A 19,421-nucleotide genomic window follows, 5' to 3' on the forward strand; every position below is an offset into this window, starting at 1 on the left:
AGATTTGCAAGAGAGCTGTCAATCCTTCTGAATCTAGACAGCTGTGTGGGAATGAGCATCAACATTATCTGCTGTGATTGAGTCCTTATTGTGGTCTTATATGCAAGGCAGTGCAGCTTAGTTTGTAGTGGCATGGATGCCAACTTGTTTTGAATTCTCACTGTATGTGTCTGCAGTCAGGTTCGAGAGAGGCTGAAGGAAGAGGTGGAGGAAATGAAAAGGACTCATCCCAACTTCGAGCCAGGCCTTGTTGTGTTACAGGTAAGTGGTAGTCTATAAATGACAGTCAAATATATCTGAAGTATGACTGCGGGGCATTTAGCAATTGGGGTAGGGCTGCTTTTACTTAATTTTTTTCCTGTATAGACCATTGTGGGCCATTTTTGGCATTCTTAATAAATGAGTGAAGAAATTGTGAATTATTATTATTATTGTTTATTATTTTTTTATTATTATTATTATTGTTTTTTTTTTTGCGATTAAATATCCCAGATCTAACATTTTAAGGTGCTCTATGTACGTTTTTGACACTCCTAAAGCATAAAAATACCATAAAATGTTTGCAGATATTTATGAAACATGCTAAGTTCTTGTTTATCTGAAAAACAATGCTGAAGTCAGATATTCTGCTTTAAAAATGTGCATTACGTGTCGAAGCGTCTGTCTTTGTTTTGGTCATTTAACCCGCCCAATGCCAGTTTAGCCAATTATATTTCAGCACTCTGGGTTGCCTTGGTGGTAAACCGAGCATTTCATTCATTCAGTCATGAAGGCTCTTAAAGTCTGTCCGCAAACGAAATTCTACCTCCAGTGGACAGTAACAGCCTCTGAAATAGAGACAAATTCGTAGTTCCACATGTGGTGCTTATTAATTAGCAAATAATATAAATATTACGAACGTAAACATTAGGTGAGCAGGTTACATTGTAACACCGTGTCCTAACAACATGCTACGTGACGCGATTTGCAGTGATAAGCAATTGGGCTGATGAAACATGACAGCAATTTAAATGCAGCCATTCAGAAGCACAGAATAGTGCACTCACTGCACTCCAGTGAAATGGTAAGGTTTATAATCAAATGAATACACATTAAACCTCTTTAACAATATTAAATGTAGATGCTGAAACGCACATATGTGTTGGTTTGCACTGAGTCACAGCTCTAAAGTTCAATTGCATATGGTTTATTTTGTTTTCAAGATCTGAGGTGAAATATCTGCTGCTGCTTTCAGTATATGGCAATAAATGTCATGTAAAATGGCATTCACTCACAATTTTAGCATTTAACGCGGAAAAAAAGCACATTAGGTGTACCTGAGCTGATCATTTTATCAGTTTTCTGTTATTCACTTGTGAGAAATAGAATCCATTTCTAAAATAGACATTTCAGGTGTTGGTTGGAACAAAAACTCATTTTAATATGGAAAATTTTCCTTCTATCACGTGCCGTTGCTTTCATTTAAAACACGATTTAAATCAGCCTTTGTTGGTGTCGTCAATCGGGCAACCTGCTCTTGTGTGTCTTTTGAACCAGCAGTTTGTAAGGCTTGAAGCTTCCACGTCTATTCTGAACCAATAACCGAAGGATAAAAATCACCTTCCAGAGGGCTGTACAGATTGGCTGGCTAGCCTGTTAAGTTTCAGTTTAGTTTTCACAAATTGTGGGATTTAGATACCATGAAGGTAGCTTAGCTCAGCTTAGCTGCTCCCTATTACCAAGACAACAAAGATTTATTGAAGTCAAGCTGTCTTCATGTTACCTACTTCCCATGATTATTGCTAACTAAACTGAAACATCACTGGCTAGCCAGCTGATCCAGCTTCATGGTACAAACCTTTTGGGGTTTAGGGTTGGATTAAAAAATTTGCTTGGGTTTAATGGTTGTTTTTGGACTAATTGCCTGGTGTTGATGGTTTTGTCTATTATAGGTGGGAGACAGAGATGACTCAAACTTGTACATAAGCATGAAGCTTAAGGCTGCTGCCCAGGTAAAGCAACAATAACATGGTGATTCTGCAACGTTAATGTCTATGTCTCTGTGCTCAGTACTATACAGACACGTTTCTGACTGGTCTTTGAAAGTAGTAAATTTAGTTTAATGTCACAAGACTTCCCTCATGCTCTAATTTAAAGGGTTGTGTGTCTTAAAAGCATAGTTCACACAAATTAAATTTGTCAAACACAACCTTGTTCCATTCCAGTTTGAGTTTCTTTAAAGCACTTTATAGCCATTGACCTCCATAGTATTTGTTTTTTCTACTGTGGAAGTCAATGATCACAAGTTCTCAGCTTTCTTCAATATATCTTTGTGTTCAACGGAAGAAATAAATTCAAAGAATAGATGGATGGATGGTTAGTTAGATAAGTAGATATTTAGATAGATGGATGGTTGGATAGATTGTTGGATGGATGGATGGATAGATAGATGCATGGTTGGATGGATAGATTATTAGATAAATGGATGGATAGTTAGATTGATGGATGGATAAATGGTTAGGTGGATGGTTGGATAGATAGATTATTAGATATATAGATGGTTAGATGGATAGAAGGTTATATGGATTGATTGAATGGATGGATGATAAGATGGATGGTTGGATAGATATTTAGATGGATGGTTAATGAATAGTTGTATGGATGGTTAGATGGATGGACGGTTAGATGGATGGTTGGATAGGTTATTAGATGGATGGATGGATGGTTGGACAGCCAGAGATTATTAGATGGATGGGTGGTTAGATGGATTGATGGTTTGTTGGATAGATTATTAGATGGATGGATCCATGGATGGATGGGTGAATGGTTGGATGGATAGATGGATGGTTGGTTGGATAGATTATTAGATGGATGGATGGATGGTTGGTTAGATAGATTTTTAGATGGATGGATGGATGGATGGATGGACGGATGGACGGATGGTTGGACAGCCAGAGATTATTAGATGGATGGGTGGTTAGATGGATGGATGGTTAGTTGGATAGTTTATTAGATGGATGGATCCATGGATGGATGGGTGAATGGTTGGATGGATAGATGGATGGTTGGTTAGATTTTTAGATGGATGGATGGATGGATGGATGGATGGACGGATGGTTGGACAGCCAGAGATTATTAGATGGATGGGTGGTTAGATGGATGGATGGTTAGTTGGATAGTTTATTAGATGGATGGATCCATGGATGGATGGGTGAATGGTTGGATGGATAGATGGATGGTTGGTTGGATAGATTATTAGATGGATGGATGGATGGATGGTTGGTTGGACAGATTATTAGATGGATGAATGCATGGATGGTTGGATAGATTATTAGATGGATGAATTGTTAGATAGATGGATGGATGGTTAGCTGGATGCAAGGTTGGATGGATGGATGGTTAGAAGAATTGTTGGATAGATATTTAGACAGATAGATGGATAGTTAGATTAGATGAATAGATGGTTGGATGGATAGATTAGTAGATAGATGGATGGATGGATGGATTGTTAGATGGATAGAAGGTTGGATTGATTGACTGTATGGATGGTTAGATATTTAGGTAGATAGATAAATGGATGGATGGATTGTTAGATGAATGATTGGATAGATTATTAGATGGATAGATGGATGGATGGTTGGATAGATTATTAGATTGATGGATGATTGAAGGGATGGATGGATAGATGGTTAGATGGATGGTTGGATACATAGATTATTAGATGGATGGATGGATGCATGGTTAGATGGTTGGATAGATTATTAGATGGATGGATGAATGGCTGGATGGATGGTTGGATAGATTATTATATGGATGGATGAATGGTTAGATGGATGGATTATTAGATGGTCGGATGGTTGGATAGATATATTAGATGGATGGATGGATGGTTAGATAGATAGATAGATAGATAGATAGATAGATAGATAGATAGATAGATAGATAGATAGATAGATAGATAGATTATTTGATGGATGGATGGTTAGATGCATGGATGAATGGTTGGATGATTAGATAATTAGAAGATGGATGGATAGATGGTTTTAATGAATGGTTGGACAGATAGATAATTGGATGGATGGATGGATGGGTGGATGGATTGTTAGATGGTTAGATGAATGGTTGGATAGATTATTAGATGGATGGATGGATGAAAAGATAGATGGATGGATGGATAGATAGAAAGTATAAATGTGAAAATAGTATAAATGTGAAACTGACTCCCTTTCAGAAAGATAAATAATAATAAATGTGTGTGAAATGTTCCATAGTGGAGTGATCTAAAGTAAAGATGAAACTCCTATCAAAATGACTTAAATGACCTTTCTCAATTTTAGATTGGGATCACTGCTGTACATATCAAGCTTCCACAGACTGCGACTGAGACTGAGGTAGAGCAAATCACAGAGAGAGTGATTACCTGTTTAGTGTTGTGTTTTTGTTTATTTAAGATTAACTGTGTTGAACATTGGAAAGGTTTTGCAGAGTGTGGCTGAAGTCAATGAGAACTCTAAGGTCCATGGGCTCATAGTCCAGCTACCCCTCGACTCCATCCACACTATTAACACAGAAAGGGTCATCAATTCTGTGGCTCCAGAGAAAGATGTGGATGGGTACAGAAATATAATAAATTTTTAACCATTTCTCTGTTACAATTCTGATTTAATGGGTCTTTTAAATGGTTAAAGAGACTGATTTAAAGTGTGTTTGCTTGCTTTAGTTTGACTAGCATCAATGCAGGGAAACTGGCACGTGGTGATCTTGGAGACTGTTTTATCCCATGTACTCCTAATGGATGTATGGAGCTCATCAAACAAACAGGTGAGTCAGACACTTCAGACTAAACCCTGTTCAGATTACACGCTTTTCTTTTGGTCTCTGGTCTGTTTCAATGTCAGAATATGTGATTTTGCTCTAGATAAAATCTTGCCATTTGTAACATATGCCAGACTAATCTAACATGTAACACCTTAGCTCCTTTCCACCGAGGGAAAATCATTGGGGTCTTTAGTTTTAAACCCTGGAAAGGTCATGATGTATAATTAATTCATACAGCTCCAACCAAAGTCTTGTGAAGTGATACACTTACTTTGGTATATATATATATATATATATATATATATATATATATATATATATATATATATATATATATATATATATATATATATATATATATATATATATATATATATATATATATATATATATATATATATATATATATATATATATATATATGATACACTTACTTTGGTATATATATATATATATATATATATATATATATATATTTCAGTTGATTTGAGAGTATACTTTTATCCATACCTTTAGAAGAAGACTTGGATTTGCAAGTAACTATGTTACACTACATCTTTGTCCATTTCAGACCCATTGACCTGCATTGTCTGTCGAAGACAGATTCTTTAAACATTACTTTTAAGATCCACAGGAGTGTTTTTTAAAGGGATAGTTCACCCAAAAGTGAACATTTACTCCCACTCAAGTGGTCCCAAACCTTCATGAGTTTCTTTCTTTAGTTGAACGTAAAAGAAGATAATTTGAATTCAAAGCTGAAAACCTTCAATCTAAACTTTAAAGCTGGAGACCATTGACTTCCATAGTACGAAAACCAAATACTTTAGATATCAGCGGTCCCCAGCTTTCTTCCAAATATGTTCATGAAAGAAAGTAAAACCGGTTTGGAACAAGGGCGAGTAAATGATGAAAATCTTAATTTTTGGGTGAACTATCTCTTTAACTGAACAGATTAGCTTTGCGTGTGTGTGTGTGTGTGTGTGTGTGTTTTATAAATGTATATCAAATTAAATTTGAGTATTTCTAATGGCCTTTCCTCTTTGTATTGTATCTAGGTGTGTCTTTGGCAGGAAAGAGGGCTGTGGTTATTGGACGCAGTAAGATTGTTGGCGCACCAATGCATGATCTTCTCCTTTGGAATCACGCAACTGTAACAACCTGTCATTCAAAGACTGCAGACTTGGTCTCTGAGGTACAGCGCTCCAGACAATTATTTACACAACTTTCTTTTTATATATATATACGCAGTGGAATCTGAGTATGTTGTGTCATAGCTGCACTTTAATGGTGTTTGATGCACTGGATAAGGTCACCTGTGCTGGTCTGAGAGCAGTTCTCCCCATCACAGTGTTCAGGTGGATGATAAATAATGAACACATTAACAAACCAAATAACTGCATCCGTAGAACACATACTAGTTTTTCTGACACACTCCGTTCAAGACATGACAGCTGAAAGTGAATCCAAGATGTCTTGCAAAAACAAATAAAACGTATTCGAAAGGTGTCTTAATCTTAATTATGTATCCCAAAAGGACAGAAATAGCAAAAAATGGCCACATATTCTGTCTGGCTCTGCATATGTTACAGATATTGTTTATTGCTGTAGGTGGGAAAGGCAGACATCTTGGTGACTGGCATTGGCAAACCAGAGATGGTGCATGGAGATTGGCTGAAGAACGGTGCTGTGGTCATTGACTGTGGAATTAACACTGTCGCAGGTGCTCGTTACATTCAACTAAATCACTTTTCTACATTGTTGATCCTCAAAGCAGTTTATCAAAAATGAAGAATAGAAGCATAACAATATCTGAGATTGTGGAGCAATCCATCAAATCAGGCAGAAAGGAGAGTAGTGTTAGAATGCTGCTGTAGCACTAGTTAAATGAAAACTGCTTCAGGTTATTATAAATATCCCTGTTGAAGTTCAATTCAGATGAATTCAGTTCACTTTAATACAAATGTCACTGCTGAAGGACAATCCTCTGAAAAGCAACTCCACCAGCCCAACCAAGCAAACCAGAGGTGACAGAAAATACCAAACACAACACCATTTTTAGGTTAAGTTACAAAGATATTATATTTCAATTGAATTCATGTAATTCTTATTCAATAATAATTAATATTAATCCAGCAGATCATGTGTTTAAAACATCAAATATTGTGCGGCATTACAGATGCTGCTACAAGACTTTAATCTATGAGAGAACTTTTTTTTTATTATCATTCAATGTGTAGAACTTCTGTCAGTGTATTTGCCACACCGTGTTGAGCCTCAGGCTTTTAGCTATTTAAGACTATTAACATTCTTTATGCAAGCACATGATCGCATATACAGGCACTTGGCCAATTTGATGCCAATATGTAGTCTAGTCAAACCTGCTTGACAAGTGCTCTGGCACTGCACTGGGGATGACAAATCTCAGAAGAGTAATATTGTGGTTATCGTATCAAATGAAAACCAAGAAAAGCTAGTGGTTAAAAAAAAAGACCAACACCAGTCACTGAAAAACAAGCTGAAATAAATTATTAGTTAACAAAAATAAATAATTGTGTTTAGAATCAGTAAGCACTCCTTCTGTGGTGGAAACTCTGACCTGAATGTAGTTATTGAAGTACCTGTAGCCATGAATACATACACTAAACTTGTTCTACCATTTCATTTGGCAAAACGAATGTAACTAGGCTTGGTTAATCACACATACAGTATGATCTTTAATATGAAAAATGTTCTCTTAACTTTCATTCATTGCATCGATCTGGTTTTGGATTCAGTGTTTGTCCAAACAACTATTTTTTTTTAATACTAAGAATTTTTGCACAAAAGTTAATCATACCTGTCAACATTGGGATGTGAAAATAAGGGATATGCCCACCATAATAAGGGATACACCCCCCACCCCATAAAAAAATTGCTAAATATGCAAACTACTCATTTGTAGCTGTTTCAATGTAAATAAACAGTTAAATGGTCAGTAATATGTTTTATTATTATTTACAAAAGAATATTAATTGTATACATTAGCATCAAATAAATTAGCAAACAATTCAGCTTATTAAAATAAATAGCTGTTATAATGGAATAGATTCAATCTATCAAATCTCATTAGCTGTTTCTTCACTGTATAACTTACACATTGTGATTAAAGAGCAATGAATGAATCTCTTATTTAGATTTTTTTCGTTTGATTACATTAAATAACAAAGGTGTCACTTTAAAAATGCACACCTAACCTTTTATAATAAAAGCTTTCGATTGCTTTCCTATTTTTTTTTTGTGCTCATTTAGAACAAAGTTAGTAGTGTTTAAAAAAAAAAAAACCACCAAGGTCGACATCTTTAGAGATTATTGTTATTATTATTATTATTATTATTATTAATTATGTGTATCTGTCTGTTCAAACACGCACCCAAAACCCAGACTTTCACTCAGCTGCAAATCGCGAGTACAGAACCCGTTTAGGAAACAGCGTCTATTTATCACTATAAAGCGCGTCTGCTGACAGTCATGCTCTACTATATGACTGTTTTGAGGATTGCATATGAAGGGGCGATGGCACCTGTAATGAAAAGGAAAGGGAATCCCGCCGTTTTTATATTTATTTCACAGTGTTTTCATGCATAAAGCGAAAGCACAGAACAGACTTGCATATAAGGGCAAGGGGCGGCCCCTGGTGATTCGGCGGTATGGGTTGTGTATTGGGAGGCTTGGCTCTTTGATGTTTATTTGCCACCCTTCAGAGAAAGACTGAAAATACGGGAAAATACCTTAACGGGATAGAACTGTAAAATTCGCTAGAATCCCGGGAAAAACGGGAGGGTTGACGGGTATGGTTAATGCGCAAGCTGTGCACACACTAAACTTAACTTTGGTTGACACTGGACTGGTTCTGTTGGCTCTGTTAAGGCTGGGAAGCACCAAGCCAGTGGTCAGTCACTGGGTTTCATCAGTCATAGTTGGTTTGGTGTGTTCCACACACAGGATTAACATCGAATCAAGTTGGCCTGATTCAACATGTAGAATCGGCATCGGACCATCAACTGAAGAGAATTTTCTGACTGGTTATTCAACAACGAATCAGAGCACGAGTGTGATATAGTGAAGTGACATAGCGAGTAAACAATTCAAGCCAAGAAAGATCACAAAGACACTGGCTGTAATCTCAAATATTTGCAAACTATATAGATTATTAGATTCAGACATATTTGCCCGAGCGAATCCCTACATCGTGAGTGACAGTTACTGTGATAATGGTACTGAACGCTGCTTTGTTTACGTTTTGTGTGCTGAAGTCGCAGTCGGAAATTCAGTTTCTCTTTGCAGAAGGAGAAAACGTACTACTGCCCCCTGTGTAGTAGAAAGATACGTCCTCTTGTGCAGGCACCGAACGCAACTCTCGTTTCAGTCAACTTTCGTCCATTTGGTGTGTTCATGCGCAGCTTTTTCCAATGAGAGCCGACAATACAGTTGGGTTTTGTTGTTGCTAGTTGTTTGTAGTTGTTCATGCGCAGCTTTTTCCAATGAGAGCCGACAATACAGTTGGGTTTTGTTGTTGCTAGTTGTTTGTCGTTGGCTTGGTGTGTCCGGGGCCTTAAACTACAATTATGAAAATTAAAACTAAAATTGATTTCTATAAATAGAAAATGGAAAAGTTAACAAAATGAGAACGAAACTAAAACTATTAATGAAACAAACTTAAGCAAACTGAAATGAACTGAACAGCAAGTTTAAAAATAAAATTGAAATAAAAGGTAATAACACTAAACTGTAATAACCTTGGTACAGATGATACTATACATATGAAGTTTACTCTTCTTTTTTGTATCCTCAGACAGTAGCAGGCCGAGTGGGAAGAGAGTTGTTGGAGACGTCCACTATGACTCTGCCAAAGATCGAGCTGCGTTTATCACTCCTGTGCCTGGAGGAGTGGGCCCAATGACTGTAGCCATGCTCATGAAGGTACATTATTCCTGTTTCTTGTAAAGATATCTTGACGCTCATAGTAGCACATCTGTGTTTAGCACACTAATGTCCAGACACACAGCTTGCTTCAGTGCAGGCCCTCTTTTGCAATTTAAAAGCTACTTTATGGCGCAATATGGCTGCCGTTGCATCATCCTGGTGGATGCTGCACACTGGTGGTGGAGGAGATTTCCCTCAATATGTAAGGCGCTTTGAGTGTCCAGAAAAGCGCTATATAAATGTAAGGTATTATTATTATTATTATTACTTGTCAAGGTTTACTGAAGACATGGAAAAATGACTGGTTTGAAGTAGGCCTGTCAGTATGGCTGAAACCCAAATTCTATTCATATTTCTTAAATTATTTTGGATTTCTATAATAAACTGTTTGCATCAACTTTCAAACAACTGTTCTTAACTAAAAACCTATTTCCCTTAAAGTAAACTGAGTGCATCAATGACCTGAGGAACTATGCTTCAACAGTCTGATGCTGGACGAAAGCAAAATGGCAGATATTCAACTTCTAGCTGAGTTCTAGAGGTGTTGTTTCCAAGTAGGACATTTATTTTAGATAAATTTGATGAATATTCGAAGTTCAAATAATTTTTTGGGCAGCCATAATAAGAAGACGTGGGAAGCTGATTTTCCAGCTGATTTTTTTACAAGTGAACAATGACACATTTAAATTACCCTGCATTTTGACTGTGTACCAATCTCGTGAGGGAAACTCATGGTTGTTTATCCACAACCGGGCTGTACACAATATTTAGCAATCTTCAGTGGCATGTTTACTGCTCCTGTGTGGCTTGGCCTGACTTGGCAGTGGACGGAGCTCCAGAATCTGGAATTAATTTCCTTTGGTGGAGGCGCTGTTTAACCTACACATAATATCAAAGGTACATTCCAGGAAAACACATCTGGATATCTGCTGTTTTCCGAGCCTTCTTTCAGCAAAAGCTTTTAATTTAGTGATAAGCCTGTTTTCAACTCTGAAACTGCATAGATTTTAGTGTGATGATCTCTTATATAAAGCTCATATAAAAGTTGATTTATCAGTTTGTAGCCTCTTTAATTAATTAGAGCTCCAAACAACAATCACCCGCTCTATCCTTATATAAAAGATGATTATTTTGTCTCTCCTTGTGTTTTGAGGCATGGCAGAGAGTTTACAGAAGTGTTTCCTGAGAGCGATGGAGGCCTGATCACACTGAATTGAGTTTTTTTTATGGCGACTGTATTCATTGAAGCGGGTTTCTATTGGCATCGAGGGTTTCGCATGGTGATCATGTGCCCTGGGTGCTACTCTTGTTCCCCTGCTGTACCTTGCTTTTTCGACAGTGCGCTTATGTGCTGCTGCATTTGAAATAAGTCAACTGAGTGCAGGAAAACGGCCTGAGCATCAAGACCCTGTTGATACGGTGTAGTTGCCCAGCATCATAAGAAGCACAGTCTTTTCTAAACGAACACTTTTCAACAAAAATGCAGTGTTTTCATAACTTGCGTGTTCCACATCCAACATCAAAACCTTTATTACCATAAAGTCTTTTTTTATTTTTATTTATTTATTTTTTTCTGTACCATAATTATCTCTTCCTAATTTACAAGTTTGTCGTCTTATAATTTTCCCTGAACAAGTGCCACTTTGCTGAAAGCCCTTATATGGAGCTGGTTTATGCATGTATTATGCAAATGACTAAACACTCCAAACAGTGGACAAAACAATTTTTTTAGATGTTAGTAACAGTGTTGATAGTTTTTAGGACATCTGTAAGCTAGTGTGCTCCAAAATAGTGACAATTTGCATTTAGTAAATTGTACAAAAGTGACAAACAAGGCTAGTAGTTTGTCACTTCTGCCCAAATGAATCAATGTTTTTTTTCACGTCACCTCATACTTCAGTTTCTCATCAAATCGAGACCGCTCTCTAATGCTCTCTAATGTCTGACATGCCCCGCCCACTTCCAGACGCTTCACATTTGATGCGCTTGAGCTCAACCACTCTCACAGTGCTTAAGCAAAACGCTATTGGCTATTTTTTAAAAGGGTCTACACCATTTCCCACCCTTTCTTCGTGTCTTGGTTGAGATTACGTCAAACATTGAATAAAAATCCACTTTTTAAAAGCCCTTCGGAACCTTTAACGTGCATAAGCACGTTTTGTGAATTTGATTTTTGTGGAAAGTTAAAGGTGCCATATACTGCATTGGTTTAATGAGTTAAATTGTTCTCTGCTATCTACATAGTAGGTTTATGGCTTAATATAATGCAATTATAAGTGAATGAGACCCATTGTCTTTACAACATTCATCAATAGGTTTCTTTTAAGGAAACTCTCCACCTCAAAAGCTGAAGTATTTAGCTCGTGGATTTATCATGGATCATATAAATTTTAATGTTTGCTTTTTTATTTCTCAGAACACAGTATTGAGTGCCAAGCATTTCCTTCAAGCACAAGAACCTGGAAAATGGACTATAAATTACCCCACACTCAACCTGCTGCGTCCTGTTCCCAGGTTAGATGCTTTTCACTCATGACAACTTTGTAAACTGTTTGTAAATCATGTTGTTAATGTAAATAGAACATGCATAGATTTGGTCAAGGTGGGCTAGTTCTGCTACGCTGCTGCTAAAGCTAGAGACGCTTCTGATGAGGAAAGTCATGTATTGTGCTTGCTTGATTTTAAAGCCTGAACAATAAACGAATATGAACGTTCCGCTACTAGAAAGAGGAAGACCTGCCTTAATAGCAGATCTACTAGGCAGGTGGTGCTGAGTAGGCAGAGGAATAGAGTTTTTTTTCTTTTTTTTTAATGGTCAAACTGGTTTACAGAGGAAGGTTTTTTTAATTTTAACTAAATTAAAATACAAAAATAAAATAATAACGATACATGAACTCAAAATCGTTCAATACACTTTAAAAGAAAACAAATGAATATATAAGTAATACATAAGCAAACAAAAATAATCAAATGAAATAATACAGCAATTACATGCTTAAACCACTTTCCTGAATTACTTTACCAGTGATTTGACACCCAAAAACAGTTGACTTTCAGTACACTCACATATGCCATGAAACAAAGTTCACTTCTCTTGCAGAAGGCTACCGTTAATACATAATGCTGTGATTCCTGGTTAGTTTGAATTAGCACAACATAATTGATTTTGAAAGTGGGCTTCGTATTGAAATGATATACGCTATTACTGTGATATTGAGCTAAGCTGAATAAATGATTAACAGGTATAACAACCAAAAATACTTGGTGTATTGGAGTAAATGTATATTTTAAACTAATAGCAAAATTAAAAAATTCAATAGGTAACCCATTAAAATAATGTCTGATTGGTAAACGTTAGTTAATTAATACATTAAAATCAACAGTAGGGAATAGCCATATTATAGTAATATGTTAAAGTTAATAAAAATACAACTGAATTGTGTTGGAACCTTGCTGGAGAGAGAGAGTTAATGAACAAAAAAGTCCTATAAAAAGCCATCGAATTTTCAATGCTGTAGATCAGATTGTGAAATCAGAAATATAAAATTTTCGACAATATATCAATCTGAATATTCTTAAAAGATACACTTAAAAGTTTAAATAGCAAATAATTTTTTACCATTTCACGTATTGAAGTGCCTGCTATATTAACATTGTGCATACTCATCATGACAATTTAATTAATGAATATTAGCATATGTCTGACGGATCACAGTGGGCAAAAAGAAAAAGTACTCTGTCAGCTTTGATCAATTAAATATTATAAGTAATTTTAATGTTCAGTATCATGTTTTGTTCTTGCCAGTGTAATAGCTAGTTTTTTGTTGTTATTTTGTCATACAGTGATGTGGCCATCTCTCGCTCATGTGCTCCTAAACCCATTGAGTGTCTTGCTAAGGAAATTGGTCTTCTTTCGGATGAGGTTGAGCTCTATGGCAGGACCAAGGCCAAAGTCCAACTGAAAACCATTGATCGACTGCAGACTCAGCTTGATGGCAAATATGTGGTCGTAACAGGGTAATTTAATTCTCTTTATACGTTTATTTTTTTCTAGAAAGTATTCTACTAAAATATTATAAATTACAATTTGAAAATTAGCATAAGCTTCTGTTTAGATTCTTGTGCTAGAAGGTAACCTCTTGTTTAACGCAGAATCACTCCGACTCCTCTGGGTGAAGGAAAGAGCACCACCACAATAGGGTTGGTTCAAGCTCTCGGAGCTCATCTCAAACTCAATGCATTTGCTTGTGTGCGCCAACCATCGCAAGGCCCAACGTTTGGCATTAAAGGTAATGTTTTTGTGTTTACAAATGTTACGCTAAATTCTGTAATTTCTCTGTATGAATACAGATTTCATAATGGGGTTACTCTTGTCATTTGCATAAATCCAAATTTTTTTATTTTTTTATTTCGAGACTACCTGGGATGCGTTTCCCAAACAACTCATGGCTGAACTACTGTAGTACGATGCATCGTTTGGGAAAGGAACAATGTTGTGTTCTCAAAACTGTAGTTTCTCACCATCAAAGCTAGCATGGCAAACAAACATTGCTTTATTTTGAGCAGAAAACAGAACCGAAAACATTTCTAGTTTCTATATTTGTGCTGTAGGTGGTGCTGCCGGAGGGGGCTATTCTCAAGTCGTTCCCATGGAAGAGGTAATCTTTCTTGACTGTGTTTGGTTCATTTAATAAGTGTGTGAAATCATGTGTTCAGTGATGTCATCTTTTTTTTTTTAGTTCAATCTTCATCTGACTGGTGACATTCATGCCATAACTGCAGCCAATAACCTTGTAGCTGCTGCAGTGGACGCTCGTATGTTCCATGAAGCCACACAGTCTGATAAGGTACCCTGTGTCTTTATTCACAACACTGGTTTGAGTTTTGTCTGAGAATGATTAAGGTTTTCAATTTAGTAAATGTTTGAAAGAGGTACAGTAAAACATATGTGAAGTATGCTGTATATTACTGAAACTTTTATTAAAGATATATCTGTAACGCTTTACTTGAAGGGGTGTTCATAAGACTGTTATGACACCTTTATAATCATGACATGAAGAGATTTTTCTGCATGCTTATGACAGCTGTCATTAAGTGCCATTCGCTCATTAACGTCATTTTAAATGCAAATGTGAAAACCAAATGCATTATAACCTGTCTTTACCATTTATGACAAGTTGTCCTAGTAATGTCTACTTGTCATGACAAAGTCGAGAAGGGATACAGCTGTGGATACTCGGATCATTCATTTTCCTTCGGCCTAATCCCTTTATTAATCTGGGGTCATCACAGTGGATTGAACCGCCAACTTATCCAGCATATGTTTTACACAGCGGGTGCCCTTCCAGCTGCAACCCAGTATTGGGAAACACCCATACACAGTCATTCACACTCATACACTATGGCCAATTTAGTTTATTCAATTCTCCTATAGCGCATGCGTTTTTGACTGTGGGGGAAACCAAAGCACCTGGAGGAAATCCACGCAAACACAGGGAGAACATGCAAACTGACCCAGTCGGGACGTTATAATTTCTGTTTTACATTACTGTGAGGGTTGGGTTTAGTGTTGGGGTGGGGGTAGATGTTAATAAAACACAATAATTGGGTAATTTAATAAATAATATATTTCCGGTTAACTTCCACAGCTGTATCCCTTCTAGCAGCAACCTTGTCATAAAACCGTCATAAACATAACTGTCATGAGGTCGTTATTATTGTCATGATGATTTTCTGATCACTTTTTTTCAGTAAAGCAAACTGAATTATTTATTAAGAATGTCACGAAATATTAATGATGCTGATCTAAAATTATTTGATAGAATATTGACACTTTTAATAAGTAATTGTAATGACAAATTCTATTTGTACTGCTGTAGTTGAGGTCAAGAAAATGGATGATGCTGTTATAAAATGTATGACAAATAAAATGTAATATCCTCGATTTCTATAAAGAATTAAGCACATTGTTTTGTGTGTTTATTAGTGCATGTGGACTCAAAAGAAACGTTACAAAGCATTTGTATTAGTTATATGCACACAGACTTTTAATTTTCAGCCAGGCAGCCCAAGGGCTTCCGGTCTTTCCATTACAAAATTGTTACGTTTAAGATCTGTTTTCTTTAAAAAATCAGCGATCTTCACTACCTGTTAGATATACGATATGAAGTGGGTCTCAGATCGGACAAGAAGCTCTGCATTAAATTCCATTTCCCCCCACCATGTCTTTAAAACATGACAGTTTATTTTACCCCAGAATTCTCAATGGAGTTTTTGCACTAGCCTGTTGCTACTGACGGCGCTAGTGGTTACGGTGGTCTTTCATCTCGTTTTACGATTGAATAACTAAATGAATCCTTAAGTCTATTAAACTGAATGTATTGTAATTACATTACAACATCGATGCTGAAAAAAACAGCCTTGTGAAATTGAAAACAGTCACATTAAGCTTTCACCGGAAGTTTATCGTCGGCTTTAAAACTCAAGCTGTTCATAGAGCCCATTGTGTGTTAGTGAACAGAGGAAGAGAGCTCTTAGATATTTGAATACAAAGAAGATATTAAGGAGTGTACATTAAATTATTATTCTTATCCTGTGGTGAAATCAGCAGTTGATATCATTCTATCACTGGTCTAGGCTCTCTTTAACCGCTTGGTACCATTGGCTGAAGGTCGGAGGAAGTTTTCCCCAGTTCAGATCAACAGACTTGAAGTAAGACTTTTTTATTATTATTTTTCAATGCTTCTCTCTAAAGCTTTACCATCAATTTGTCTATGTATAGTCCTTGTTTAATTGTGTTTCTCATACTTATAGAGACTAGGCATAAAGAAAACAGACCCCAGCACATTAACAGAGGAGGAAATCACACGCTTCGTCAGGCTGGACATTGACCCGGAGTCTGTCACTTGGCAGCGAGGTATGATGGAATGACTTTTTTCACATTTCTTTGATAGGACAGTAGAGTGGGATACAGGAGTAAATGGGTGGTAGAGAGAAGGGAAGGATCAGCAAAAGACCTTGAGCTGGGGCTCAAACTCTGGTCACCGTGAGCATCTCAGTGCTACATGTTGGCGCGATTAACCACTAGGATATTGATGCCGACAGAATATACATTGGTTTAAATCTTCTCATGACTTTTGCTAGGGCTGCATAACAAAACGGTTGCCATGTGTATTTGTGCAGCCCTCCAGCATGTTTATTATTCATGTTAAATGTGTTCATCAACTACTATAGAGATTTCCTGTTTTTCTTTGGGGCATTTTTGGTGGTTTTGTGCAACTCACGGGAGTGCCTTTGAAAAGATTTACTACTGATCACACAACTGTGTGTCCCTGACAGTCATGAGTGCAGTCTTTATTTGATTTATTGTGCAGCTCTAACTTATGCTAATGAGAAGCTAAATATAGTTGAGCTCCCCTCAAAAACCAGAACACTCTTGATTGATTTATATCTATATATATATATATACATACATGCAGTTGTTGGACAATGAAACTGAAACGCCTGCTTTTAGACCATGATAATTCATTAGTATAGTGTAGGGCAGGGATTCTCTAAAAAAATTTGGCTCTAACTTGACAACACTCCTGCAAAGAGGTTTCTAGAAAGCCTAGGAAGAGCTTGATTTGCTAGACCAGGTGTGTCTAATTGGGGTTGGAGCTAAAATCTGCCGGACACCGGCCCTCCAGGACCGAGATTGAGAACCCTTGCTGTACCGCCTCCATTTATAATGTAATACAGCAGGGGTCCCCAATCTCTGTCCTGGAGGGCCGGTGTCCCTGCAGGGTTTTGCTCCAACTTGCCTCAACACACCTGCCTGGGTGTTTCAAGTGTACCTAGTAAGACCGTAGCTTGTTCAGGTGTGTTTGATTAGGGTTGGAGCTAAAATCTGCAGGACACCGGACCTCCAGGAACAAGTTTGGTGACCCCTGTAATACAGCATCAATATGTCTTGGTAATGACAGATACAAGTCCTGCACGATGGCTAGAGGGATTTCTTGCTGAATAGTGGCCGGTCATTACAAGATGCTGGTGTAGGAAAACTTTTCCTGACTCTCTCCTCCAACCTACCCCAAAATGGCTCAATAATATTTTGATCTGATGACTGCAGACCATGGGAAATGTTCAGCTTCACTTTCACGTTCATCAAACACTCTGTCACCAGTCTTGGTGTGTATATTAGTGCATTTTCATCCTGATACATGGCTTTGCCTTCAGGATACAATGTTCAAATCATCAGATGCACATGATCCTCCAGAATGGTTGGGTAGTCCTCGGCAGGGATGCAGAAGAATTAGCAGAAGTATTGGCTCTAGGGAATGCCATGATATTGCAGCCCAAACTATCACTGATCCACCCTCATGCTTCACTCTGGGCATGCAACAGTCTGGGTGGAATGCTTCTTTGAGGCCTTTCCACACCGTAACTCTCCTGGATGTGGGATAATTATTTGCCATTCTGTTAAATTTTGATTCTTTCTCCGAAGTAATGTTTAACAAAGCAGACATTTTCACAGTGTCTAATGTAATTTTTTAGCCTTGTTTCTTTAAAGCAATTTTTAATGTCAATATATTTAGCACCCTTAAGAAATGACTACAAATGCTACAGAAAAAACAACTGCTGTCCAATGACTTGAATAATTAACCGAACTTGCCTAAATAACCCAATTAACCTAGTCTTGTCTTTAAATTGCACTTTAAGCTGAATAATCTACAAAATAACTTGAAAAATATCATGTACTGTCATCAAAAGGATATAGTTAATAAAACTATTGTGTTTGGATTCTATTTTAAAATGTGTTGGGGGAAAATGTTAAACATCACTTGGCACTTCTTTATTTATTATAAATATATAAATAGTGTGTGTTTATTTTTTTAAATCTTTTTTTTCTTTCGCAGTGCTGGACACAAATGATCGTTTTCTTAGGAAGATCACGATTGGCCAGTCTCCAACTGAGAAGGGCTTCACCAGGACTGTGAGTATAACTCTATGCATATAACCAAATGTTTTCAGGCACATTGTGCAACATGTTGCACTGCTTGTTTGCTTCAAGTTTTAAATATCTTTAAACTTTCTAAGTTTAAATATCGCCTTTGCACAGTATTGTTCTGTCCTATGTAAAAGTAGTTCTATAGTCTGTCTTAGGTTGTGTATAGTTATATGTACAGTATATATATGCATAGTTAGTAGTTAGTTTAGTTAGATTGCCACTGTGGTATAGGTTTAAAATGGCTCTTACATCCAGTGCTCATATTTATGATTGTTTATTTATGTACCACCATGGTCCTACGAGACACGACATTTCATTCCACTGTATGTCCACACATGTAGTGAAATGTCAATAAAGCTCAATTTGACTTGACTTGATAGCTGAAATGAAGCACTGGTGTGCAGTCAGTTGTAATGACAAGAAAACCAAAGCATGTTAACCTATTCTGTCAGAAGACAGTAGCCAGTTACCTGAGTGTTTTACTGGTATTGTTTTACAGGCCCAGTTTGACATCACTGTTGCCAGTGAGATTATGGCAGTTTTAGCTCTCACCACCAGCCTGGAGGACATGAAACAGAGGCTAGCCAAAATGGTGGTGGCAACCAGTCGCAGTGGTCAACCCGTCACCACAGAGGACTTGGTGTGTTGGTGTTATGTTTTACTTCATCTAAAG

At 37.0% G+C, this 19,421-nt stretch overlaps 1 protein-coding gene across 1 annotated transcript in view; it reads left to right on the forward strand.

The window, feature by feature from the left end:
• The window catches only part of mthfd1b (methylenetetrahydrofolate dehydrogenase (NADP+ dependent) 1b), a 39,385-nt gene that overhangs the window by 5,631 nt on the left and 14,333 nt on the right, over positions 1–19,421 (forward strand). Inside the window, exons 2-18 of the mRNA XM_056477032.1 lie at positions 177–261; positions 1,932–1,991; positions 4,317–4,370; positions 4,456–4,592; positions 4,700–4,800; positions 5,853–5,989; positions 6,406–6,517; positions 9,629–9,756; positions 12,176–12,273; positions 13,603–13,776; positions 13,912–14,048; positions 14,371–14,417; positions 14,499–14,606; positions 16,396–16,470; positions 16,573–16,675; positions 18,657–18,733; positions 19,248–19,388. Coding sequence (XP_056333007.1) covers positions 177–261; positions 1,932–1,991; positions 4,317–4,370; positions 4,456–4,592; positions 4,700–4,800; positions 5,853–5,989; positions 6,406–6,517; positions 9,629–9,756; positions 12,176–12,273; positions 13,603–13,776; positions 13,912–14,048; positions 14,371–14,417; positions 14,499–14,606; positions 16,396–16,470; positions 16,573–16,675; positions 18,657–18,733; positions 19,248–19,388 — 1,774 coding nt within the window. The remainder of the gene's footprint in view (positions 1–176; positions 262–1,931; positions 1,992–4,316; positions 4,371–4,455; positions 4,593–4,699; positions 4,801–5,852; positions 5,990–6,405; positions 6,518–9,628; positions 9,757–12,175; positions 12,274–13,602; positions 13,777–13,911; positions 14,049–14,370; positions 14,418–14,498; positions 14,607–16,395; positions 16,471–16,572; positions 16,676–18,656; positions 18,734–19,247; positions 19,389–19,421) is intronic.

Source organism: Danio aesculapii, chromosome 17, assembly GCF_903798145.1.
Source record: "Danio aesculapii chromosome 17, fDanAes4.1, whole genome shotgun sequence".
Lineage (NCBI taxonomy): Eukaryota > Metazoa > Chordata > Actinopteri > Cypriniformes > Danionidae > Danio > Danio aesculapii.